Consider the following 27119-nt stretch of genomic DNA (forward strand, 5'->3'; position numbering starts at 1 on the left):
GTTCCCCTGGAAAGTTAAACTCAGTATTATTGACTATCAATAATGACAGAGCTGACTGAATAGCCTAGCTAGGTAATGATGAACAGGAAGCACAGCTGCAAATCCCACTTTATGGAACAGCAAACATGCCCCTAAGTAGTCAAAAGAGACAGCCTCCAAAAGAGAGAAGTATTTAAGAGGGTGACATAGTCAGAGTGGTCCAGTGAAACTGAGCAAAGGGAAATTGAGACCAAATGTTCGTAACAATTCCTATGTCTTGGATTAATCTGCATAGCAGTCTTAGCAGGGAAGTGTTCAAATCTCCTTCCAGAAAAGGACAAAACAAAGTCTTGGGTTCAGCAACCCAAAGGATAAGTCTGTGCTGAATTACTGGACTATGATGAAAAACATTTGTTGTTTTTGTGGGATTCATCTCACTCTATCCTCTTCCTATCCAGCAGAACTTACTCACAGACACTCCTAGTAGTGCTCCTCTTTGAACTGGTTTGGCTCAGTGGGTGGACAGGCATTTGGTTAGTGGTGGTCACTTTGGAGGGAGGAGAGTTAGAAGAATCTTTACAGGCAGTCACTGAGAACAGTTTCCAGCTGGCTGCAACTACTCCCACTAGGATGTGGTGCACAGCAGTCTCATACTCCTGAGCACCTCTGTCAGCCAATAAGCACAAGCACCCCTGGCATGCATGGCAGCACTGAAATGTACAGGCATAGTCATTGTTGTGCTACCCCTTAGGAAACAGCTGATTTTGCTGCAGTTTGTAACAACAGATGTGGATTAAATCATCAAAAAAAATTGTATCAATTTGAGGCATAATTAAAAGGAGCCTGAATCCAGGCTTTGAAAACCAAAGACAAAACTGAAAAGCAAAAATGGAACTTTGCCTATTGCACCTACTTCTTTACTGGCTTTGACTAGGTAAAAAAAAAGTCGAGCAGCTGCAGGTAGCTGTTGTCCTTTGCACAGAAATATCACCAGCTATTGGCACAGAGCTGTAACAGAGGCTGCTATTCTGTTTATGGGCTGAGAGCTACTTAAGGTGGGCAAGACCATTACCATCTTCCACCCAGACCTGCTGCAGTGTCCCTGCCACAAAATGTCACCAAAAATTCCTATGCAAGCTTCACATTCCTCGATGAGTTGAAGCATATTCTTGAGAAGGAATTCAAACTTCAATTAATAGTGGTGAATTATATACCTACAACTACTAAAACTCTTACTGTATTTTGTCTCCCTCACTGGAAAGGGTCAACTTTTCTTCCCCATTATGATCTTTGTAAAATTGTGTGCATTTTTTCAAGGGTACTGAACAAAGATTGCCTTGCTTGACTGTTGGCTACATGTTCACAGGTGTCTTTGCTGTCAGTTATCGATGCTATCAAGAAAGCAGCATCCCTTAAAAGGCTTCCAACTGAATTTTACCTCCAGGCCGCACACTTTCTCTCTGCAGGGTAGCTTTTACCATCTAATCTCACTGGAACAAGAAGGCTTTAAAACTAGGAAAAAATGAATGAGGAAATCAGTGATACCAATTATGCACCAAATGAAGATAAGTCCCTCTGTCTCATTAGCACTGTTTAATTATGCTTGGATTTATATTCTAAATATAGTTCATACAAATTCACAAGGGCAAGTGTTTGCTTCCCCTGTTGTAATCCTCTTCACATCTAATATGCCTCTCTCCTGTGAGTTCAACAGTTTTAAGGACCTGTCCGCTTGAGCCATAAATAGAAAAGATGCTGACACTTCACCCCTTACAAGTGAAAAATGTTGGTTAAGCAATGGCTTATATTTGGTATTTGCACTGCTGTGAAAATCCAGAGGTCTCAGATGACTTCTCAGCTTTCTGTGATGGGTCTGTGTGTACATGTGGAGACAGTGCCTGCTATGGGTTTCTATATTCTTAACAAAGGAGAGGCAGTATATTTTCCATATGCTTGTTGTTGTGACCCATCATGATGTTCATTATAAATTCTCATCAGAACAAAGACACCAGACCAGGTGTCAGGAACATTTATGCTTTTATTGTACAGTTGCTGTAACTCTAGCAACCTGATCACTTTTTAGACCAAAAAGGTATTTATTGGCTAACAAGCCCTTAAATTCTTACAATACACTTCCACAAAGGTGTTGGCTAACAAGCCCTTCATTTTGTACACCTCAATAAGTTCTCAACTCCCACAGCAAACTCATCAAAGGTGTTGTCACACAAGCCTCAAAACACCAGTACTCATAGGTGCTGTCACACAAGCCACATCAGCTCCAGAAGCTCCCCACTCCCACAATAAACTCCAGTACAGATTGCAGAGTAGAATATGATAGCTGTGCTTTGCCCAAGAAAAGCAGTGGAAGAAAACAAAGAATGTCACTGGTCCTTAGATCCTGCTGCATGGATGGTCAAGAGTGAAAGAGTGAGAGAGGATGACAGGAAAGAGAGGGGGAGTGTGGGTCAATCCTTTTGTAGTTAACATGGTGCATGGTTCTAGATTTTCTGCACCGCTTTGTTTGCAGATGCAGAGTCAGCCCTTCTCCAGGAAGGGACCTGGAGGATAGGACACTGAGCATGAGCCTCAGGACAGAGCAGAGCTGGCTCAGAACAGTGCTGCCCCACCTCTGCAGGACCCACTCCTTTGATCACCTTTCCTGTAGCAATACTCAGAATGTTTGAAACAAAACATGCTTTGGTCTGGTCCTCTACACTTGTGTGTATGCATTGATGTGTGTATGTTCTGTCTATCTCTTTAAATGCAAACCATCAAAGTTTGCAGGAATTTGAGTCTTACTTTCTGAGTCATGATCAAGCACTTGACCCAACCCATATCTCTCTGAGATTAACTTTAATGTCTTTACCAGTTTATTACTACTAACCCAGTAACAAATATTACTTCTAACTACTTGACTCAGTCCAGGTACAAGTAGATTTAGCAAGATTCTAGAAAGCCATCTGAAATCTGTGACTTCTTCCCAGGGGTTCAGCTGAGAAAGAGAGGAGACCCACTCCCTTACTCCCTGAAGAAAATGCCCCCAGAGACAGATTTCTGCTCACTCAGGAGAAGACTACTTCTGGTGCATGTGCAGAGTAACTGTCCAAAACATCAATGAGCATGTCTTCAGTTTGAGAAAAGTGGGGTTTAAATAAGCACTTCTGCACCAGACAATTCTAAAAGGAAGGAATGGGGCCGGGACAAAAGATGCAAACATCTGTTTTCCTTTTAGGTCTAGTTAAAAACTCAGTGTTAAGAAGCTCCATCTAAAAAGACAAAGATTTGAAAACATTTCTAAAAGCACAGAGTGCAAATATGTTGCCTACTATGGCCTCAATATTTTCTAATCCTTTATCAGTGGTTTTGACTCAAAAATACTATTAATTAATTGAACCACATATAAAAGCTATTGAGTGAGGATTTTACTGCCCTCAAAACTAAAGCAAATACAACCAAATCTTTAACAGTAAAAGGATATTTAATTGCCCTAAAACAGAAAAGCCATGCTATTTGGATTAGTAACTACTACATTATAATTTTTTACATGAAAAATGCCCTTGCAGGTTATATATTGTAGTAGCTATCACTATTGCTTTCACCAAATTAGAAATTAATTTAGATCTACCTCCTATCCTTAATTCACCTTTATCAGCACATTGTCCTATAAATAACATGTTAGAAATCTTAAGCAGTGACCATCACAAGGAAATGTGTGACTTGAACATTACAAAATAATACTTTAAAAGGCTTCTGAGTTTGGATTGTGTAATTTCAAATTACAATAATGGCAGTAATAAGGATAAAGTCCAGAGAAGAGAGAAGAGCTGAATTACAATATTTCCAGCAATTATATTTTTATCAGTTGTGCTTCCAACTATTGACATCAATCAATGCATTTCACAGGTTCATCATTTTAGTATTTGAGCAGCCAGAAGTCCAAAGTGTGCCAATAAGGGACTAGGGCTTAACACAAAAGTTAAGAAGACAAAATTTAGCATTGTTGGAGTTCTTTCACAGATCCTTTTCCTAGACACTGTATCACAATACTACTGTGAACTCCAAACAGAAGTAAAGATTCATTTCAGAAGCTTTGGTTTTAATTTCGTCTCTTGCTTCAAGTCAGATGGATTCTATAAAGCAGTAAGTTTTCCTTCGCTGTATTACAAGCTATTCCTTCCGGTTTTACGTAACTATAAGAGAAACATGCTTCTCTTAGTATTTGTTGAGTCAATCACTATCTGAGTACACCCAAATGCTACTGAATTCCAATATCCCATGTCAGTCTCTGGGAAAATTAGTGTCATTAGTATTTAAATCCTCTGCCTGCTGAACGCAGAGAAGCCTTGGTCCAATATCCCAAAGGGATAAGCAGTCTCAACTGTTCAGTCACAGGCATCTGCTGCTCTGATATTGCCACGCCCATGCTCTGTGTCATGCCAGTGTGGGGCGCAGACAAGTAAAGCAGATGTTCAGCAGTCTGAATAGAGCACCTGGCTTTGCCAGTGGGCACTGGGAAACAGGGTGCATCCTTTCCTGGGCTGCTGACGCTAGGTCTGATGCACATCTCCACTGGAAAGCTGAGTTTTGATGTACCTCCCTGATTTTAGACAGAGGCTGATTTCTAAGCACCAAAGTGCTGCTAATAAAGCTGTACTGGCTCAGGCAGCACTACCTTTCCCCTTGTGTCCTGGGTATGCTTTCTGTGCATCTAAATATGAAACACAGCATAAAACTTTGCCACTAGCAATTATAGCAATTCACCTTCTATCCCCCCAGTGCACAGTGGCTGAGTCTGAATGTGCTCTGGACACACATCTAGTGATCTAAATGAGTACAGCTGAAGTGTTATTTCAGTCACACCATCCATCTGGAGCCTTGCCCAGCTGACTCTCCGTTGCATTTCCCCAGTTTCAAATAGTAATGGCTCATACTGGCTTTTCCCCATGATCTCTGTACTCATCTTTGTTGCTCCTTAGCATAAAACTAGCAAAATTCTTTACAACCTAGGTAATCTTTTGCAAAACCTGAAAGGAGACAAAAAAGAGGCCTTCACATTGCTGCCTCATGTTACCAGAGCCCATCAAAGCATGCCCCCAGATAGAAAGAGCTATTGCAATGTAATTCAACTGAACTCCTCTCAGTGGTCTCTGAGATAAGGAGAAAAGACACCAATCTTTACAGAATGGGTTTCATCATTAGGACCATTTTTTTGTTGACTGTAGTACCTAGATATTAAGATTTTCATCTTAGCAATATATGAAAATATTAATATAAGTGGAAAAGGATGAGGGTCATTAAAAACATAGGAATCCTGGCAGATGATTAAAGGATGACAGAGAAGTAATTCTGTTTCATGTTAATTGGGTGATAAGACAATAACCTCTAGGATATGGTAATCTATTAGACTGCAATGTGTTTGGGCTCAGCAATAAAACTATTTTTATTATATTTTAGACAGTGCTAAGAAGACAATTTATGAGATCAGCTCAGCACCTGATACATTCTTATGTAACCCTACAAGCAGCATGAGGATTTCATGGTATCATATAAATGTATATGAATTGACATTTAACCAATGGAACAAGATACTCCAAATCCATTGCAAGTGCAGTTTGCCAACTACCAGGTTACTTACCTGTCTTTGCAATAGAAGAGCATGCAGGGAACGTGTTGTGATGCTCAAATCAGTGATGAGAGCTCTGCCAACAGCTCATGAGCCACAGCTGCAAGCCTGAAACAAACAATTTGTGTGGTAGTTAGGATGATTATGTCTGTCATGAAGGAAGTTGTACATTACACAAATATAAAAAGCTGTGCAACAACTCTTCATGTGGCTTTTTATAGGGACAAATGTAGGGGAATGAAAGAAGCTGCACCACCTCGCTAGGTCAGCCCCATGTATGCGGCTGTTTGGCAAGTCCTGTTCCTCTGCCATGCTCAGCCCAAAGGCAGAGGAGGTAGATGGAAAAATTCTGAGAGCATGGGCATGCTCTACCTCTCTGAGTCCTTTAAATCTTTGCTAGTTCTATCAGTTTTAGTGGAAACTGCTGTTCTACCAATGAAGACAAGTGAAGATCTACTGGATCTCCTCACAAACGCACAAAGGTAAGCAGTTCTTGGTGCTCTTTCCTGCAAAGATTTTGACAGTGCTAACAGACAATAAGTTCCCTTTTCCAGCTTTCATTCCAGGCCTGCTGAAGCCAGGAGCATCCCAACAAGTTTAGACACAAAACACAAGTAACCATCTCTCCTGTCTTTGTCTTGCATTTTGACAACTCTTTTCTGGAAGCATTTAGTGGTATATGAATAAGAAAGAGCTCATGCTGTAAAATACATCTCTTTGTTTTGAAATAGTGTTTCTCAGGCCCTGCACACATCACCTCACTATTACACTGATTCTCACAGTAATCTTTGTCATCCATCCAGTTGTTAACCACTGCGTATTTCAGGATAAATTTTCATTTCATTTCCCACGTCATGTACCATGGCTGCAAGGTGACATAACGGAGCACTGCTGGACACAACACCAGCTGCTCTAGAAGCTGCAAGGCCAGTGTCTGAGGGCTGGAAGATACGTATTAGAGTATCACAGCACCTCTTTCTCTACGTTTCACCAATCTGTGATCATAGAGACGTGAGATTTCTGGATCATTCATTATTTCTCTGAAAAATGTGCAGTCTTACCTTTCCTACAAAGGCAACACAGTCCTCAACTCTACAGTCCATGGCTGCCTGGAGCCAGGTTTGGTCCAGGCCTCAGGAAGGGTATTTATTTACACCCTGAAGCCCACGGCAGGCTCATGCTAGGAGATGACAATGCCCTGGTCCCTGTGATGTGGTGGCAGATGGACACACTGGGCTGGCTGGCACATGGAGTGTGGGGCTGTGCAGCAGAAACACCGCCAGCCCGTGCTGCCTGGCACCCCTCAGCTACAGAACCAGAGTCCTCATTTTGGCTGGAGCTGATACGGAGAAAAAAAAAGTTTTTAAAAATGCAGTAGCAATTGTGAGACTCAAGTATTTTAGACATCGATATCAGAAACACTCTAACCACAGTGGCTCCAGATTTTGAGGCGCTCCTGTCCTGATACGCTGCCCAGGTCCCTACCCCACCAGCCCAGGCTCTCCAGTCTCCCCTCTCAATGCAACTTCCCAGTTCTGGAGAAGAGCACCAAGTCCTGAGGGCTCTTTGAAAAGTAATAAAAGACCAAAAGACACTTCTCACCTCGCTGGCGACTCCCCTCCCCGCCGACCACTCTGCCACACAACTTGGCTGAGGCGGCCGCGCTGCTGGGGCCCCGCAGCCCCTCCCCAGGCTGGAGGTGCCGAGTCCCGCTGGGCCGCGGGAGCTGTGGGACCGGGGAGGCCCGTGGACCCGCCTCAGACCCGTGGTTTTGACACTTTCAGGAGGACATTAAAGCTGAAGCAGGAACTCGCAGGATGCTTTAAATTCCAAAACATGCTTTCCTTTTCGGGGTTGCCTATTTTAAAAGACGCGGCCACCTCTCAGGCTGCCAGGCGGGTGGCAGCGGCGCGGAGCTCCCCGGGCCACGCTGCTCCAGCGCCTGCACTGCCACCATGCACCCCCCGACTTCCCACGAGCAACAGCAGCACCTCTCAGAAAGTCAAAATATTGACCAGCCTCCACGAAATAAAAACACAGTTCACACTATCCAACGTGGGGTAAAACCCTCTATTCAATTTCAGTTACCAACATGCAGAACAAGAAGGAATGAAATCTAATGTGAACTTACAGCTATAGCACATTCTCCTCGAACTCTGCACTCCGTCTTGTGCTGTGGAGTGGAAAGGATGGAGTCCCAGTATTCTGAGTCTAATTTTTCGATTAGTTCTATGAGCTAATCTTATCTCACAGCTCAATATTTTTAAAAGGATCACTGAAATACTTACAAGCTGTTACTGTGCAGTCTATTTAATCAAATGAAGTTCTGGTTACCTCATCATGACAGAAGTTTTAAGTTTCATGGAATCTCCCCCTTTCACCTCCAATGTCACTTAAATTAATTATTGTATTACTGGCTTTTTGTATGTAATTGAGAAGAGTTTGCTTTAAATATTTTCATGTTGCTCACTGATGATTTTGTGATTTGCCCTGTGCTGAAATGTAAAAAGACACCATGAAAACCTTGAAATTTCAACTGCCGTTGTTTATTACTGTTTTGGCTACATTCTCTACAATTTCAGCAGCATCTTAAAGAGACAGTTAACATTTCTTTATATACAATGAAAACAAAATGGCTTGCAAGATCAGAAACAAGAGCAACAGTTTAACTGTACAATACTAAATGAAAACCTGGGGTAATACAGCCTCCTCTTTCTGCAACATGGACAAAATTACATATAGGAATTCAGCATCAAGAATGGGACAGTAAAAAGAATAGTGAACAGAAGAGAGATACACTGTTCTGAAAAATAAGTTTCTACCATACGAGGCAGTTAGAAAATGTTTCACATTTTAAAATATCTGTACAAGCCACAAGAAACATTTCCTTGTTGATAGGAACTTCCAGAAATAGAGAATAACCATGAGCAACTTCTACATCTATTATCCATGCGCTCTGCGGGACGAGAACGCAATAAACTGACTTAACTGTACTGCATATTGCCAACACAGATCTGCTTTACATGCCTTGATTGTTAACGGATTGCCTGCTCTCAATCTCTCGTACAGTTGACTTGCACCTTAAGGAGGTCATTTGACTCTTGTAAAAGTAAAAGCAACATCATTTAGCAGCAATTAAAAGCGCCTTCAGGGAGACTTAAAAAAAATACAATATCCAATTAGAAAAAGCCATACTTTAAACATTTGTACAGGAATAAGTTGCTGAAATTTAACTGAAAATGTGACATCTGTACAACAATTTACAATAGAGCTAGAAGGGAATTTATCATTATTCCTGCATAGAACATTATACATGACCTGTTTGCATTTGGTTTCATACTGTTGCTCGCTTTTATTAGAAGCCTGGAAGGTTTCACAAGTTTCAACACCACAGCAAGTACTTTCAAAAAACTGAATAGATTTCAAAATTAGCAATCTATTTGAGAAATAAGTACCAGGAATTCCATATCACCTTCCAATCTAAATTCAGTGGAACACCACAACATTTTTGGAGGTACACGCCTGAGTAGCCAAATAAAATACTCCAATTTTATTTGAGAAATCTGATGCTGAAAATTATCTTTCACCGTCTCACACTCCTTACTTTGGTTTCGAAAGATCAATGTCTTGGACAGATGGCAGTTCATTTAGTTTATATCCAGGCACAAATTTTTTCCTGTGTTTTCAAATTTGCTCACTACACTTTTTTATTTAAATAATGAAAAACTACCCTTCATGTTAGAACTTTCCAGTATCCACCAAATGTACTTTAAACTATTAAAAAGATTATTTACAATGTTCCCCAGAAAAAAACTAAAAACCTTTTCTTCAGTCTTAAACACAGTATACCTGTTAGTTTGTAACAGGAAGTGTCATCCTTCATCCTTCAGTGTTTAATGGTGTTTCTCAGAAGGGTACATTTATTCACAGTCCAGGATCCATTCCAATCATACAAATTACACTATGTAGGAGGACTGCAGTCTGAAAACACAGTTATCAAACTTGTCCTGTGTAAAAACACTCAAATGCTTTCAAGCTCAAGTCTGCATCTGAAAACTAAACAAAGGTATCATCCCATTCCTCAGCTGGAGAAATTTCAGTACGAAATAATGCTTGAAGTAGGTGGTGTAGGGGATGCTGCTAGGCCAGTCATATGCAAGTTTCCTGAAGAATTTGATCTCCTCATATGAGGGAGAAGATAAGGATCATTAGCCAGCTGGTGGACATCAAATCTATCCTCTTTTCGGTATGCTAAACAGCGTCTGATAAAGGCCTAGAAGAGAAATGTAGAAAGTTACAGTAACATTCTAAATACTCACATTTCCTTTCAGGCAAATAGGCAAACCCTCCTGGATTAAACTAGCTTCTAAACAAAATCCTTGTTCTTAAATAATTTACTTCAAATGACAATGTAACATTTTACTGCTGAGCCCATTGAAGAAATGTAACATCATGGCAGAAAAAAAAAAATCAGGAAATTAAAACTGGCTTAGAATAATCACACTTCAAATATGTATTTCCATGTTTAGGAACTATATTTACAAGTAAAACATTAGCATCTCATCCAATTAGATTTTTGCATGTTTTATGCCTGAACAGACTAATAAAATCCAGGAGCAAGTGTCAGAGGATTGAAAAAGATGTTTCTACTTTCTCCAATGAGCTTCTAATACCATTTAGTAGGGAAGAATAGGTAGATGATGCAAAGACAGAGTTTCAATGCTTTAGCTGACTTTTGAAAACAGGTATTTCCACATGTGTCATGAGGGTATAGCAAAACATGAAATTGACACTGCTGGCTGTCATGCTCAATAGGCATTATACAAAGAATATTTAGGAAACCACTGCTATGCTGAAACTCTCTTCCCATGAAAAAAAAATAATCAATCACACCTGCTTAAAATTATCTAACCAATTGAAAAACTCTGCAGCTAAATTCACTGTCATCCCTACATTTAGGTCCTTAAGGTGTATACCAATCATTTTGTGCTGAAAGTTTCTGTCATGTCTTATGTCTAGCACACACAGAACATTTGGTCTCCTGAGAGCCTGGGCTTCAACATTTAATGATAGAAAATCCTTATTATTGCTACAGAACTGATTAGCACATCATTACTTAATTTAGAACTTAATTTAAAAGAATTACATATAGCTTCTTTGATAAATCTGCTCAGCTGTTTGTTCTTTGCTCCAATTAAAAAATTGGAGATTAAAGGAGAAATCTGTGATACAAGTTTCAAAGAATCATGTTAGAATTTACTTCTATCATTTGCATCTCCAGCATGAAAAAGGTACAATACAAAAATCATGCACATGTTAGTAGATATTCACATGTTCTTGGATATTACGGATTTTAATAAAATTCTTCACAGTGAAACTTTCAAAACAAATGAACTGTAAACAGTTATTTGCAAGATCCTCAGAGTAACAGTTTGTGTCTAAAATGTTTTTAAAGTACTTCACAGTTTGTGGCACTGTAGGCTCACTAGTGTGAAGCAAAGGAAACCACTGCACAAAATAGGAAACAGTGAGGAGGGATCAAAGGACAGTTACAGTCTGAAAACTAACTAACAATGTCATTTGAGGTTCTGTATTTATTTAATCTCCGTGTTTTCCAAATCAGAATTTCAGTTCACAAGCTGTTCTTTTCCAACTGCCAGACCTATAAATCTGAAAAATAATTTGGATTCTACATAGTAACTGTAAATGGTCTGTATTAAGAAGTTAGCCTGAAATTGCTTTATAGAATTTTCACCAGATAATAATTTCTCCATCTCCTTCACAACTATCATGACAATGGTTAATGAGTGGAGAATACTGGAAATTTATTTTAGTCTTTCAAACAGAGCATGCAAATACACAGAGAATGTAAAGAGCTGCCAATTCTCCATGCTGAACAGTCTATTCTTTCCTAACATTCTCTGTATAAAAGCTTATACAAATGTATAAAAACTACAAATGACAAAGAAATGAGAAGTTAAAAGACATATAAACTCTTACTATGTAAAGGTATCAGTAACATGATGTGCATTTGTCAACTGCATTCAAGGGGTAGTTTCTTCAAATGCCAGTGAAAAACCAACAGCAAACAAAAACCTCAGTAAAACCCCCACTCCCCTAATTCTAACTACAGTTCTTCAACCAGTTTTTCATAACCTTAAATGCAGCTCTCTCACTAACACTACTTTTAGAAAATATAATGAATGGAAATATACCACCACTTGTAACAGCAAGTTTATGTACCCAAAAGACTTATATTCTTGGGAAGCTACTGCCTCTAGAAATACGTTTCCTTTCCTTTTAATCTTTAGAAGCTGAATCTTAACATTCCTAACTTTTTGGCATCTTGTGTCCCAATTCTAAGCATGTTTAATTAATTGCTGAAACTTGAATAAGCATTTTATTATCTTGGCATTTTTTTTCAACGAGTACATCAATTGCATCTGGTTATGAATATATCTTTCAAAAATTGGGAGAGTTTTTATAAGCAAGTAACATACAGTATTTTCTTCCACTTTCACATAATTGGATTTGTGTTACAGATGCTCATAGTAGTAATCATTTGGGAAACACCTTAATCTGTTTCTGAAAAGACAGTGTGTGTAGAGGAATTGACACCTTTGTGGGAGAGCAACTATTTTGACAGTTTTATTTCCTGAATCAGCATCAAAATATCTTCTAGATTCTTAATCTCAAAAATTCATGTTTCTTAACTCAGATTTAAGTCAATACACACATACTATGACCTTTCAAGGGGAAGAATATTAGAGGTCATATCCTTCAGGCACCTGGTAGTCAAGTAGTTCTAGCCAATAAGGCTGCAGAGAATAACATCCACTATTTTCAGAAAGAGCTTGTTAGCGTTAGCAGCAGCATTTCACAAGAACTTCTAGTGAAACAGCCTGAATGAGACACACATAAGGTCCTCTGGGAGAAAGTAAAGCAGACAATTTTTGAGGTGGCCTACTTAAAAACCACTTGCAAATTCCTGGAATATATATATACAGTTTTGCTTTGAAGTACATGATTTTGAGATGTCCCAGAATAAGGTTGCTTAAATAAAAACATCCGAATACTAGTTCTCAATTTTGTTTTTCTACACAGTTATTATGTCCCATAGCATTCTTGGGTTAACAACAATTTTACAGCTGAATCCTTTAATGTTTTACTCAGAGATTATAGTAAAAGTTACCTTGGCTTCATTGCTTACAACAGGTTTGACAGGGAATTGGACTTCTGTGGCTTTTAATATTGTATTTTCTTGTAAGATATCTTGCTGTGATTGATTGTGGCCAAATGGCTGCAAAACAAGCACATGATTTTTTTCAGGAGATTTATCCAACTACTTTGATTTCATGAATATTTATGCTATACTAAGTTGTTGCAGTGTTAATACAAACTGCCAACTATTCTGCAAATAAAAAAGTTACAGCAAGATTTTCTGATTTTTTGCAAACTCAACGTACACCACCAAAAAGTAACACAAGTAATTTTTCATGTAGATTCATGTCTTTATGAATGTAATTCACAGTCTACTGAGAACAAGCACCTACACTAAAACTCCTTAGATTTTCTGAAGTTTTCCTTACCTTTCTACCATAAAGGCATTGGAAAAAGATTACTCCAACTGACCACACGTCAACCTTATTAGAAATCTTTGGTGGCTCTTTGCCAACTACAAAACACTCTGGAGGCAAGTACCTGGAAATCAAAACAGGCATTTCAGTCTGTAAGTATGGCATTATTAGAATGTGCTCAATTATCAAACTGTACAAACACTTCACCTACACATCTCTGAGCTTTTGACAACTGTACAGTTGCCCTACAATCCGCATCCCAACACCTTGCAGCCCACCAAAACAGATATTACAGTTTTTGTACAGTTAGTCAAATAGAGGGGTCTATTTCACAGAAGCACAAATAGAAACATTTTTTTACCTAAACTGCCAATTATCTTTTTTTTTTTTTTTAAATTGGGACCCCAGGTTAAATATGAAGCTATCTATCAAAGCAAAAAAAGATGAAAGCCAAATAGGGCATTTTACAGCAAGACCTGGTTAGGATTCAAAGAAAATACAGATATAGTTTAAAGACCCTTTACCCAAGTTTTTAGTAAAAATATTAACATTTCCCAGAGTGGTATATGATAGACAGAGGTGATTGTTATTTCTGTCCCTATATTCTGCAGAAAGAGAACTTTACTTAATGAAAGTAAAGTTGAGGAAGTTCCCATGCCATTTCTGAATTACAGAATAACTGTTAAAATGGTATTTCCTTTACCAAGCAAACAAAATCTTCCAAATGTATTCATTTAAGGGCAGTCAAGTTTTATTGACTGTAATACTTAAAACTGAAAAACCTATTAGGGCAACTACAGAACAGGCATTCTTTTGCCAATAATATATAAGACTTAAATATAAACTTTCAATAAATATTTGTAGAAATCGGTAGAAAAATGAGATGCAAATTCAACCATTTAAATAGTATCACAAACTCTCTTCTGGAATACTTGTCTACAATTCTGATTACCAAAATCAAGACAAGTGATCTTAAAGTGATACAAATGCAAAGAAAGTTACTAAAATGATCTGAAGAATTGATAGCCTACAGCTCAGGGGGAAAAAAGTGAAGGCTACAAAAACACCAAGCAGCAAGTACTAGGAAAGGAGCCACAACCAACTTGAGGGAGGACAATGTTAGCACAGGAACAAACAAGTATAAACTGGCCACAAATATACACAGTCTGTAAATTAGAGGATTAGGTTTCTAATGATCAGAGAACTGAGGTTACAGAAGACACTGCAAATCAGATTACTGGGCCCAAAACACTAACTAATTTAATATAAACATCTAGAAGTTTACCAAAGAGATTATATAAACTAACTGCCTGGGAAGGCAGGTAACTGGACCCAGTGACTGAGGAAATCCCAGGGCTATGCTGCTGACAGTTTGTGCAACGTTCTCTGAACAGACTCATTCCCAGCCTCAAATTCACTCCAAGTATTTCCCTGCCTAATGAAGATTTTGGGCTCAGAGAAAGCATGAATTAGAAATGCAGAGATTCATTATGAATCTATAATGATTGCAGATCTTTTTTTACTTTTAAGTTTGTAGCACCACTAGTGCCTGAGGCATTCTAGATGAAATCCAAAAGCCAAAATTTTTCTGATATATATTCCTAAAATAAAACATTTAAACTGGTGTTTAAATTGGTAAAGCATTAACACTTCTAAAATGCTTCAACTTGAGTAATCATTTTTTCACAGCATATTCACAGTGGCATTTGTGGAAGAGTATGTATTTCCTTTTCTAAAATCTCTGAAGGAAAAGGCATAAACTTTATTACATACAACTCCTGAATATGGGAAGAGGTGTAAAGCAAATGGCAATGACACTGGCTTCTCTGTAGAGCAAATGACTTGTAACAACCTGGCCAGTATAGGACTTCTAATCCACCCACCCTGACACAACCAGCCCATACCCTCTAAGAGCAGGCTCTAAGCCACAGAGCTCTAAGAGCTACTGGGCCATGAAGAATCCTGCATCTTTAGAGATCAAATTCTAAAACCAGATTTTCTGTAAGCAATGAAATGCTTATTATCAATCCTATGCCTTGGCAGCTCTAAAACTCCAGTGTTTTGGATGAGCACACAAGTACACAAAAAGTACATCACAGCTGCTGAGCTGTCATTAACCTTTAGGAAGGAAGAGTGAATACTCATTTGTCCTAAGGACATTACCTGCTGGTAATCCCTGTTCTACAATTTCCAAGTACTAAGCACCCACACTTAATCATCATAGCTCTGTCAAATGTCCTCAACCACCAGGAGCCAAAGATTAAATACCTGCTTCTTCAGAGAAAATCACATTTCTAAATCACAGTGATCACCTCTACATTTATTTATATATACCTATATATAAACAAATAAATAACTCACACACTTATTTTACTTGTTATGTTACTTTCCTAACATTTGGGAATATCAACATCACAGCACTGCACAAAACCTTTGTTTGTCATCCATGTTAACAGTTTTAGTCCTAGCTGTCTTTCCAAATTGACTTTATAAGACAACATTTATAAAATCTGAACAATGATCCAAAGTCTAAACAGCAAAATCAAACCAGGACTTACCAGTAAGTTCCTGCTCCCTGGGAAGTCAAATCCATCCCATCCACCCCATAGCTATCATCATCCATTATTTTGGACAGACCAAAATCAGTAATTTTTATTTCTCCACATGCTGTTCCATCTACAAGAAGGATATTACCTATTCAGGAAAGAAAAAAAAAAAACTTCAAAAAAGGTAACACAATGCTTTATTTTCAACACCTGGTCCAGTTTTCAAGAACATCTAACTTCATGAGGGTAAATGACAATTTTACAGAATCAGAGACTCAGAACCACAAAATAGTCTGGGTTGAAAAGGACCCATGACCAAACCCATAGCCTTGCTGTTATTAGCACCATGCTTGAACCAACTGAGATACATTAACATAATCTTTAGATCCTCAAGTCTAGAGTAACTTGACTATGACAAGTTTCTGTGGAGTTTCAGCATCTCTCTAGATTACCATCATGATCTGAAATGGCCCTCTCAGTTGGGAGCTGGCTGGTCAGCAAAGAAACACCAAAATGAGTGAGAAAACATCAGAATGCAGCAGAAAACTAGATACAAATAAGTTTCATTATTTTTCTGCCAGAACAAGCCCTACACTACAGTTTTCAGGGTTTGCATATGCCACAAAATTGTGCCAAGAAATTGCCGCAATCCTACAAATCTTACTCCATGTGTTAAAGTTGTACCATAATTTCTCAATATAAAAATTATTTGATGAAGTTCCTCTGAGAACAAAAACTAATGAAACTAAGAATACATTCTGTACAATTTCATAAGACAAGAGAAACCTGTATGAACAGTTTATTACAGAACAGAAAGCAAACAGTCTGGCACTAAGAATTACTTTACAAATCCCACACTTGGAAGTGTAGCAGATTAAAGCATGTGAAGAATATAAGCATCATTCATGCAAGATGGTAAAACAAAGGCCATGGAATCAAGACAAATATTGTTTATAAAAATATTTATTATTCATTGTTAAGAGAACTCTCTGCAAAGTCCTGTTTTGAAGTGCTTATGCTGGGATACTGAAAGTGACTGATTACATATTTACAGGTTTAAAAAAAACATATGGAAGAAATTAATTACACATCAGCATTCCACAATCACCAGACAGGACTGAGTCTACTAATGATCTTATCTGTTTATACTGCTGTCCTGGGGTGACTTTATGATACTGGTATCCCCAATCGTCTGGTTTATGTTATATATTAAGTTCTGCACCTTTAAGACTGGCTTTGAGAGCAAGAGAGGGGGAAGAAGAAGCGCGCAGTTTGTGTTAAGGAAAAACATCACTCCCACACATCCCGCTCCTGGACTGTGGTGTCTGCAGCACGGACAGACAGCGGGACAGAGCTTCTCTCTGGCTTTTAGTTAGTTTTAGCTAGCTGAGGCAGAGGAGTTCCCTGGACCTTTGTTTGTTTTTTTCCCAATTTTCTTGGATCTGTGCAAGCCTGCTTTGGACTGAACACCCAGCCAAACCCCGGGAGCTCACGCCTGTGGCCCACCGGGGCCTGGGCCTCGGCACTTTCCAGCGCCGGAGGGACTGATAAGAACCTGAGCCAGCCGAGCTACACCACATGAAAAGGACTTTTCTTCCTAGACTTGCCATCCCATCGAACAGCAAGAGGTTTTATTATTATTTAATATTACTCAATTTCTGTTAAATAAACAGCTTTTTCCACTTCTCTCTAAGGAATTTTTTCCTTTTCCCAGACCAGTTAGTGGGGAGGGGCATTTCCCTGGGGAAATCCCCATTTGGAGTTTTCCTTCCTAATTTGCCCTAAACTAAGACAACTGCTAACTATCGATGCATGTATCTATTAGCTATGTGATTTTTTTCCCGCAAATTCAAATCAAAATAATGCAAAGTAGAAAAGCTGTAACAAATATTTTCCACAGAAAAGGCAGATGATTCTGGCAATGAGATTCTGAAGAAAAGTACATACTTTTTCCAGTTGTTTACAATAACCCTGACACACAGAAGATAACTCTGGCATTTTCAGGCATGAATTACAAACAAAATAAAGTATAAAAAATAAATTACATTTTCAATCGTAACATTTCTCACTTGCCTGGTTTAAGATCATAGTGTATAATAGGGGGCTTGATCTCATTGAGATACCGTAGTGCATTTACTATTTGCATTACAATGGACCTAGCTTCTTTCTCTGACATCAATTTATGTTGCTTGAGATAGAAATCCAAGTCATTGCCTTCACAGTATTCTAAAACCGTGCAAAACCTAGGGTAGAATTTAGAGAGACAAAATGAAAGAATGTATCATACTGCACAATCAGAAACAGACATGACAACCTAGTTTCATTCTGACAAGTTTAAGAATGGCTGCCTGAATATTAAAATATATGAATGAAATTGTTCATAGAACACATGGTGTAACTATTAAATTAGGAAAATTGATGTAAATCAGAACATTCATACTCACTAAAAGAGAGAATGCATCCATATGGATGACAAATTAAGAAAAGCCTCTTTATTTATAGTAGACACATTTCTCAAAATCAAAATACCTTAACTGTCCCTTAAGATGTGACAATTTCATGCCAAGAGGTGCAGCCCAGTCACCAGGGGCTACACCTTGACTAGTAATGTGCCCGATGTCATTTAGTCTTGGAAAATTGTCTAAGGCCTTTCAATGCCAGTCATGTGTTTCAAACACTCTCTTCATCACCTTACAGAAGGCCTGTAATACTTAGCAGATGAAATTCTGCAACTAGTGTGGGGTTTTTAAAACTGTTTTGGCTGAAAGCAAGAAAATATGTTATTTTTGTTCAAATACTCTTCATTTCTGTTTATCTAATATACAGCACTAAAAATCTTTGCCAAGTTCTACTTACGTATCTGTATCCAGGGAGAAGTAGTCATACAGTTTAACTATTCGGGGGTGATCCAGTTCTTTGTGTATTCTATACTCTCTGCAGGCATGTCTAAAAGAAGATGGATATATTAACCTTCTACAATCAATGAAATGCTATTAAGCTTAACATTTGAAGCATAAGTAATTAATATTTACTTGTGGTAGTTTTCTTTCTTTTCATCCCTCCAGCTTTTGTTAAGCTGGTGAATCTTCACAGCAGCATATCTTTGTTCATAAAGATCAAAAGCCTAAAAAAGAAATGCATGAATATGGCAAAGTTATAACCAAAGGTGATAAAAACACCCAATAAAGTGAGGAAAAAAGCTGGCATGTAATTCACAAGCCTATTGACAAGGCTACTGTCCTGCTATCTCCCCTCCACAGGTTAATTGAAACCTGGTCAACAGGTTAAGTGAACCTGGTCAACCTGGCCTTTGTTTTACAAATTACAATCCTTCTACTTAATTAGATTCCCTTTTGTCGGCCCCCAAATTAAATGTACATGGCTCAAAAATTAGATTTATCAGACTCAACAAACTCTACCTTGTATACTTCACTGAAGCCACCTCGGCCAAGTAAATGGAGTAACAAATACCGTTCATTCAATGTGGGGTGATCTTTAAATCTTGAAAGAAAAAAAAAATTGGCTTATTCTGTGCATACAAGCAGCATCTAAAATGTAAATTTCTTAGATTTACTTACCAAATAAAGTTTTCTTTTTAGAAACAACATACAATATGCTGAGCAACATTACACCACAAGAAATCTTATGACACAACTGTACAACATGATCAATTTCAGTACCTTTAGACTATTTAGTTTACACATACTATCACAACACTCATCAGAACAGTCAATCCTGGCAAACATTTTGTTATTTTTCTCTATTTTTTTTTTTTGAGGGTAAGAAAAGTGTGCTTAAATTTAAACATGCGATACATGGGTCTGTGTTTGTTGTGCCAAATTTTAGAGAAGACTCACACCTCAACTTTCTGGAACAGACAACAATTCTTCCAATTTCACACAAAACATGACCAGATATGTTATATATTACTGCATCTTTTTTAAAAAAATGGATTTTATATAACACTAAGAAGTTAAATCAGAAACAGCAATATGGGGAAAAACACGTGTAAGAACTATCTGCTCACACTCTAAGCAAAAGCAAAATGAAAACACGTCTTCCAAATACAAAATAATGCTGCTGGATTAAGAAAAAGGGCCATACTCTCTCTCCTAAAAGATATAGAAGACAAATTACATTCTTCCATCCAATCAGTGGCAAGGAATCTGAATATTCAAAACATTCTTAGCACAACAATGAGACGCAGCAAGAATCTAAGGCAAGCTGCCAGTTATATTCCATAGAAAATCTCAAAGAAGAGTTTAGGGCCAGTCTGCCAATAGCTCATCCCATCCTTCCATACTCTCTACAGTTTTGGAAATATGATCATAGGTAGTCAAGTATTTGAGAGAAGATGCATATTCTTGCTTACTGTGAGACTTTTAGAAATAAAACTTTCCTCTGAATTCACTATAAAAATACATATTTCAAAGCTACTTTTTTTTAAAGAAACCATGAACAGTAATTAATATATTCAGTGTGGAAGAAAAACAAATTTAGAAGCAGCATCATTAGGCACTTGATGTCATGTGACCAGTAGCCCAAATTTTTTTTCATGTTTTTTCTATTACATGTATACCTGTAGTAAGGCCAATCTTGTGAATCTTACCCCTTCCCTCCCCACTGCTCTTGCTAATCTGTGTGGCTCTCCATGGCTCAGAACCTGTACCCCAACATCACGTGGGCTCCAAAGCCAGACAGGGAAGCCCTAACCTGCACCCTCAATTTGTCTCATAATTCCAGCACAGTTCTAAGACATACAAGTTTACCCATGGGTAGATGGACTTGTTGCTAGAACAAGAAAATGGGCTTAGCTTTACACCACAGCTGGAAGCGGAAATCCCAACAGGATCCGAGTCAGAATCCAGCAGCTGCTTTGGCTGAGAACTCTCTCCCTTACCAAACAGCCACCAAGACATGTTAGGAAAGAGAACAGGGGCTGAAGACCTAAATTATTTCTCTATTGCTTCTCTCTTCCACATGATGACTAAAAGCTATGGCTTGGCCACTTGGTAAATACTTGTCTAAACTCCCACAAAAACATGAACACAGTTTAAAGCTTTTCATTCTGTACCACAAAATGTGTTAGCATTGACTGCAGATGATGAATAGTGAAGCTGCACCATTCTGCTTGTCCATGTCCTGTAACTGTTTTCAACTGTGACTGTAACTTGGACATTCTTTGCCCCAAATATGCAGTATTTTTATAGTCAAAGCCTGTCATTTCTCTCTGCCACTTATTCCTTATTGTTTAAGGATCCTCTTTTTTAAAAAAGCCTAAACCTGTTCTAATGCAAACACTGAAGATTTCAAAATGTTATCATTTAACCTGCTTGTTTATTTGTTGTAGGACATCTATTTTAAAACAATATTGTATATTTTTATTTTAAAATATATTATATACTTCTTAAAACTAAATGCTCTGCCATCAACATGTAAGTATCAACACCTATTATTCTTCATACCCAAAACACTAAACAATTTACCTATCAATTAGCACTAAAGCCACATAGGAACAAAAAATTTCTGTATTACTGCATGGCAGTAATCAGAACAGCTAGGCACAATTTCACATCTTTTTCTTTTAATATTTAAAAGCCTTAGTGTATGTATAATCCTATTGTGTCTAAAAAGTAAAAAAATAAAATCCTGAAGGCTTAAGGATACTTAAGGATACTTACTGATACTATTTCATAAACATTTCCTAGTGTAGAAAGTGAGAAGTCCAGGCCCATCATGTCCTTCCCCCTGTCTCATTCCACCCTTGCATTGCCCTCTCTCCTCAGGGCAGCCTAAATATTTTTGCAACTGGGCAAAGAACTAAACCAGAAAATAGATCCTGGATTAAAATTAATCCAGGGAAATAAACCACAGGAGCTGGTTTTAATTTGGATTGATTTCCAGCATTGGTTCGATACAGAAATGCCACTGCAAGCATGTGAAAGTAAACAGGGCTAAGTAGCCAGGGACAGGCAGAACCAGTTCCTTTCAAGCAACAGCACCAGATGAAAGTGTTGGTGAAACTGTAGTGTCTGTATTTGCCATCATGGGAAACAGGCTTAATTCTTTAAGTTACGTAATTATTACTTTCAAAACTACACAGTAACAGTTCATATTATGTAGCAATTTAACATTGTGATACACTGTCATTCAGGGTGAAATACAAAGTAACAACATAATATGCATTTTCCTCCTAGGTACCTATACCTAGTAGCTATGGAATCACAGTACCATAAACACAAAACTTATTTTAAGTGCTGCACAAAATTGCTGCTGGTGCATCAAACCTCCCTGCCATTTTCTTGCATTATTATCAACTAAGTGAACTGCATTAAGTTATCTCACAAGTGTTTTTTTTAACTTAGTAATCTAGCAAGTTTCAGCTCTTCACTATAAGCTAAGTATGTTATTTCTTGCATTTTCAACAAGAACATTAATAAATTTACCAAACTGTAAGAAATTTTAGTTAAGTTTAAATAAATTGGTTTTTAAAATACATATATAAACATAGAGAACCAAAAAGAAATTATGAACAAGTCTCTCCTCTATAAGTAAAATGTGATACTAGAGAATTACTTTAAAAACAGACATGCAAAATTAAAACAGTAAAGTCTTACTGTGAATTATCTTCATTATTTATTCTTTTCAGTTCTCTTATGTGAAGATTCCTAACTCTTTCCAAACGTTCAAGTTCTGCTTGTATTTCAGCTTCCTCCTGCAAATGAAAAGAAGGAAATATAAAAGCTCATTTACTTCCCATTTGAAAAGGGTATTTTTACCCCTGCATCAATACTAGTGGTGATGGAGGAACATTACATTATAAAACCCTGCTGAACTAGAAGAAAGCACTGCTTTTCTCTTAAAGCCAGAAAAATTCAGAAAGATAAGGCAAAAGCCTGTTTCAAGAAATGTTTCTGTTCATGAACCCACAGGTAATGGGATGTTCGTGGTATTGTTCTGCACTGTAGGGATGCTATTTGAAATGAGAGGCAGCTGGGTTTTGTACCTCAGCCAAGGAGATAAATTATCTGGGAAGCAGTCTGAAATTGATGTACAAAAAAAGAAAAAACTGAGATATGGGCAATTATAGATTCTGTACAAACCGAAAGATTAAGAAAAGACATGTAAAATATTTTAAGTACAAATCAGGTGAAAGAATAAAAGAGCACATCATTACAGCAGAAACATTTTAAAGGTGCTGATACAAGACACCAAAACCAATCTAATTTGAAAAGATTTTTCCATTTGTATCTCATTAAAATTACAAATGAAGAATGTGTATTGCATAAGATTTTAAGTGCAACTTCAAAAGAAGCATGTCAGGTAGGAGCACATTCCTTAACTGATTTCAGCATTTAATTTTACCTCATCTTTATACTATGCATTAGGAAACAACGGAATAATTATTTATTCAGGTCCTCTGAATAAATCAATCAATTAGTCATAAAGATTTCACAATGCCTGATTTGTGGAAACCTAGGTATCTACACTCAAACTGAGAAACATACTAATTGAAAGATATTGTAGACAGGGATATATTGATTTCAGAGTTAGTGCCTCTAGAACTTTGAAAATTTGGAGAAAGAGAAGACAAAATTAGTCCATATCAGAAAGCTCATAATTATGGAATCATTTTAGCTGAAAAGGAAAGAAGCCTGGCATCTGATACATATTTTTTTAGTAGCAGCACCCATCATCACCTCTTGTTATTTTGGCACAGCCTTTTGCACAGCCACATGGTATATCAAACTGGAATACTAATCAATCTTTTCTTTAAGAGGAAAAAAACCAACAAAACAAACAGAAGAAAAAAACAAACTAGCATCACAAAGAAAAATAAATACATATTTGTTTTTTGAAAGAAGCTAGATTAGTTCTCCAATCCAATTTATTCTCTGACTGTACAACCTGGTGGTGCTGGTAAAAGCAACAGGACAACAAACCATGGCACAAGGGGATGGAAGCACAAGTCAGCACGGTAGAGAGAAAATGTCAAAATGATATAGTATTTTCATAAACCCATATCCTAAAGAAGCAACTCTATTTGTGTGATCTAAAACTTGGATTAAATGTCCACATATTCAATGAATTGAGGAGTCTGGACTAGATTATTTCAGTAAATATCCTGAAACCATCCCCATAAGCAATAGAAAAAACTTCTCATCATAAAACAAGACATGAGATTAACCTCCATGGAGGACACGAAAATCAAATTGCTAGTAATTTAAAACCTGGACTAAGTAGCACTAATCTGACAGCAGATCTGGGTGGACCATTTATTTTTCCTAAAATACAAGTTGGGTTTTTTCCTGTTTATATAAACTCTTTTTTTCTATATTTAGACGCATCCCTGCAGTTCTCTGTTAAACACCCTGAAATGACAGGCAGTTCCTCATAATTCGGTACTCCTTTATAAAGAATTTTAGTCCTTCTCCCCTCACAAAAGGCCACACACTTATACACACAATTGTCTATGTTCTTCCCAAAGGCTAACAAAAAAAAAAAAAAATCCATCAGTTATGCCTCTTTTGGACCTTTTTGTTCATATATTATGCAATTCAGTGGCTCTCAAAATGTGGTTCATAGGCCAATGTTAGTCCAAAGAGAACTGTATGGTTGCATTGTTTCCAGCTGTTATTTAGGACACTCAGGCTGTGAATACCTTTAAGCAAGAATGAACCAGCTTAGCTGCCTCAGGTCACTGCTATATAAAAGGAAGTGAGAAAACAAGAGCCTCTCTCCAGGACCAAAGCAACTAGCTGGAAAAGAATTTCCTGGGTAGCAGTAGGAAAAGAAAACTGGTGGTGGCAGCATGTACAGGGCACCAAAAATAAGAGCACCAGGAAAGCATCTCAAGAGTGAAAAGGAAGAGGAGCAGTCAGCAAAACAGCATATGCTGAATGACTGAGGAGGAAAAAAATGTAAATAGCAAAGAAGCACAGGGAGGATATACAGCCATGTAAGATGAAGGTAACAAAATTTGTTTTCTTAGTTAATGACAATGTAAGAATGCATTTTTATTATTTTCTTCAGATATACTCAAGTGTGATTTGCTAAAAATAACATTTGTTTCCCCCCAGCATTTAGTCAAGGAATTTCCACCTTTTATGAAGTACTCCAGCAATGATGCTCAAGGTGAAACCAAAATTCCAGTATTAAATAACCCTTCAACAGTTTATTTCATCTATCATTTGAAATTCCCATTAGACTTCCATGAAGTTAAAGCATGGAAAAAAAACCTACAGAATTTCCCAACCAAATTTCATGTGAAGCTGGAGCTTCTAAACCATTAACAATGAAGAACAATGTGGGCAGTCTACTTCACTAGTGCCAGCAAATTATATGCAGATTTCCTACTACAGATTCAAGTACTTTCCTGTCATATTCTTTAGAAACAGCTGCAGCTTTCTCAGGGGGCCCAGTTCAGCTTATTACAGTAGAATTTATAATAGGTGGCTTGTACATTTGAAGAGAACAGGCCTGAAACAGACTCTTGCAACATTTCAAGGGGAAAAACACTACAACCTGTTTTGACTCAACTCAGGAACTACTAGTACTATATGTACTAGTCAGCACATGTATGTTCTTTTCTTTCACTCTTATTGACATATTTCTGTCTGCATCAACTGCCATTCCATTTTACAGGTTATTCCTCAAAATCTTTGCTTGAATGAGCCATAGTTTCTTCATATAATAATTATACACAGATTTATTAGAATGATGGGGTTCAAGAAAAAGTTTTTTCAAAAGTCAAAGACTAGAATAAAATATCTGAGTGCAAAAATAATTTAAGACATGTAAGAGGGCAGATTTTCCATGAAAGAAGAAAAGGTATATACTCTTGTGATAGGTAATACACGAACTGGTAAAACTGAAGTGAATAGTGCAGCTGATGAAAACGTTATATTAATTCAGAAGTACAGTGCTTGTCAACTGGACCTTTTTAAAGGCCAAAAAACAAAAATAAAAAGCCCATACATTAAACTTGGCTGGCTCACTGAGCTCTGAAACGAGAGCTCAGAAAGTGGAAGGGGAAGAGCAGGATGGGTGGCATCATCACTGTTAGCACTCTTAGAAGGATTTAAGGAACCAGTACAGTGTTACACTGGATGGACTCATTATTGCTCCCCTGTAATCCCAGTATTTATGAAAAGTTGCACATGCAGAAACAAAAGGAAGGCCACTATTAGGCATAAAGGAGTACAGCAATTTTAGTATTAGGTTTTTTAATCACACAGCTCTCAACAACCTGTCTCTTCATTTTGAAAGCAATAATTTTTATGAGTTTGATCATGATTAAAAAAACATACCTTTTTGAGATGTCCTAATCGAAGCTTGAAAATTTCCTCCTGTTCATGGTACTCTGCAAGAGTCAAACTGAAAAATGAAACAGTGTAATTATAGCTTTTATATGGTGGCAAACAAAACAACAGCATTTTTACTTAAAAACTACACTATATCCAGTATCTTATTTACTGCCACGAGAAGTACATTTTTGAACCATCTGAACATCTTTGATTTGTCATTTCAGGGTCAAAACATACTTACAGAATGCCTATATTTGGTATTGTGCAATATTAACTGTCTCTCCCACGGAACCATTTCAATTCTTCCAGACAGCCTGTTAATTACCTGTGTGCATCTTGAATCATGTCACCATCCCAGATTTTATCCGATGCTAATCCACTGCTTGGTTCTCAACTCAAACGCATTCAGAAACTAGACAAGAATGGTAACACTGGATTTCTGAGCTGTGATTTAACAGACAGTAGTGCAGAGCCATACATCTCCAGTTCATTAGCACTACATTTTGCATGAAACCACAAATTCAGCTTTCAACTCACATGTGACTCTCTTGCTTGTTCTCTCTTTGCATCTTCCTTTTCTCAGCAATTTCTGATTGCTGAGAAAATAATTCAGTGGTCCCTCACTGTCTATAGACTTGCTCAGACAAAGTCAGTTATCATGCAGATATTCTGGACTGTTTGCACAGATTAGTAACTAAGAAACTTGTGAACTGACTGCATGCAGTATCCATCTGATAAACAAAAAAGACAAACCACACAAAAAATAAACCCAAGAGACTTATGCTTCAGATTAAAAAACCATGCACATATGAGGAAGAGAAACAGGGGATGGGGAAGAAGAAAGAGGTATGGCCTCCTTGAAAGGGTATACACAAATCTCTATGAAAGAAATTAAAATTACACTTCTTATTGTTTTGCCTAGACCTAATACTTCCTGCATTATATAAAGCTAAAACTCACAGTATAAAATGTTCTCACAAAGTCCATATTTCTGTGGGTTCAACTATCAGCTGGGAAGATCATTACCCAAGGCAGGTTAGAAGGCTATACATGCTGTTTATATTGCAAGTTTGAGGACTACAATGTC

General features: G+C 37.6%; 1 protein-coding gene across 2 annotated transcripts in view; it reads right to left on the reverse strand.

Moving 5' to 3' along the window:
• Positions 1–8126: 8126 nt before the first annotated feature.
• Positions 8127–27119, reverse strand: part of TLK1 (tousled like kinase 1) — a 67830-nt gene continuing 48837 nt past the window's right edge. For both annotated transcript variants that reach the window (XM_014249560.2, XM_005519787.3), the window contains exons 12-21: positions 26036–26102; positions 22343–22440; positions 19145–19226; positions 18758–18849; positions 18582–18671; positions 17799–17968; positions 15738–15873; positions 13192–13303; positions 12795–12902; positions 8127–9875 (exon numbers count right to left, since the gene is read on the reverse strand). In XM_014249560.2, the coding sequence (XP_014105035.1) occupies positions 9699–9875; positions 12795–12902; positions 13192–13303; positions 15738–15873; positions 17799–17968; positions 18582–18671; positions 18758–18849; positions 19145–19226; positions 22343–22440; positions 26036–26102 (1132 nt within the window). In that variant the 3' untranslated portion in view covers positions 8127–9698. The remainder of the gene's footprint in view (positions 9876–12794; positions 12903–13191; positions 13304–15737; positions 15874–17798; positions 17969–18581; positions 18672–18757; positions 18850–19144; positions 19227–22342; positions 22441–26035; positions 26103–27119) is intronic.

This window comes from Pseudopodoces humilis, chromosome 8, assembly GCF_049639895.1.
Source record: "Pseudopodoces humilis isolate 2021_Gansu_Grassland_sample_001 chromosome 8, ASM4963989v1, whole genome shotgun sequence".
Lineage (NCBI taxonomy): Eukaryota > Metazoa > Chordata > Aves > Passeriformes > Paridae > Pseudopodoces > Pseudopodoces humilis.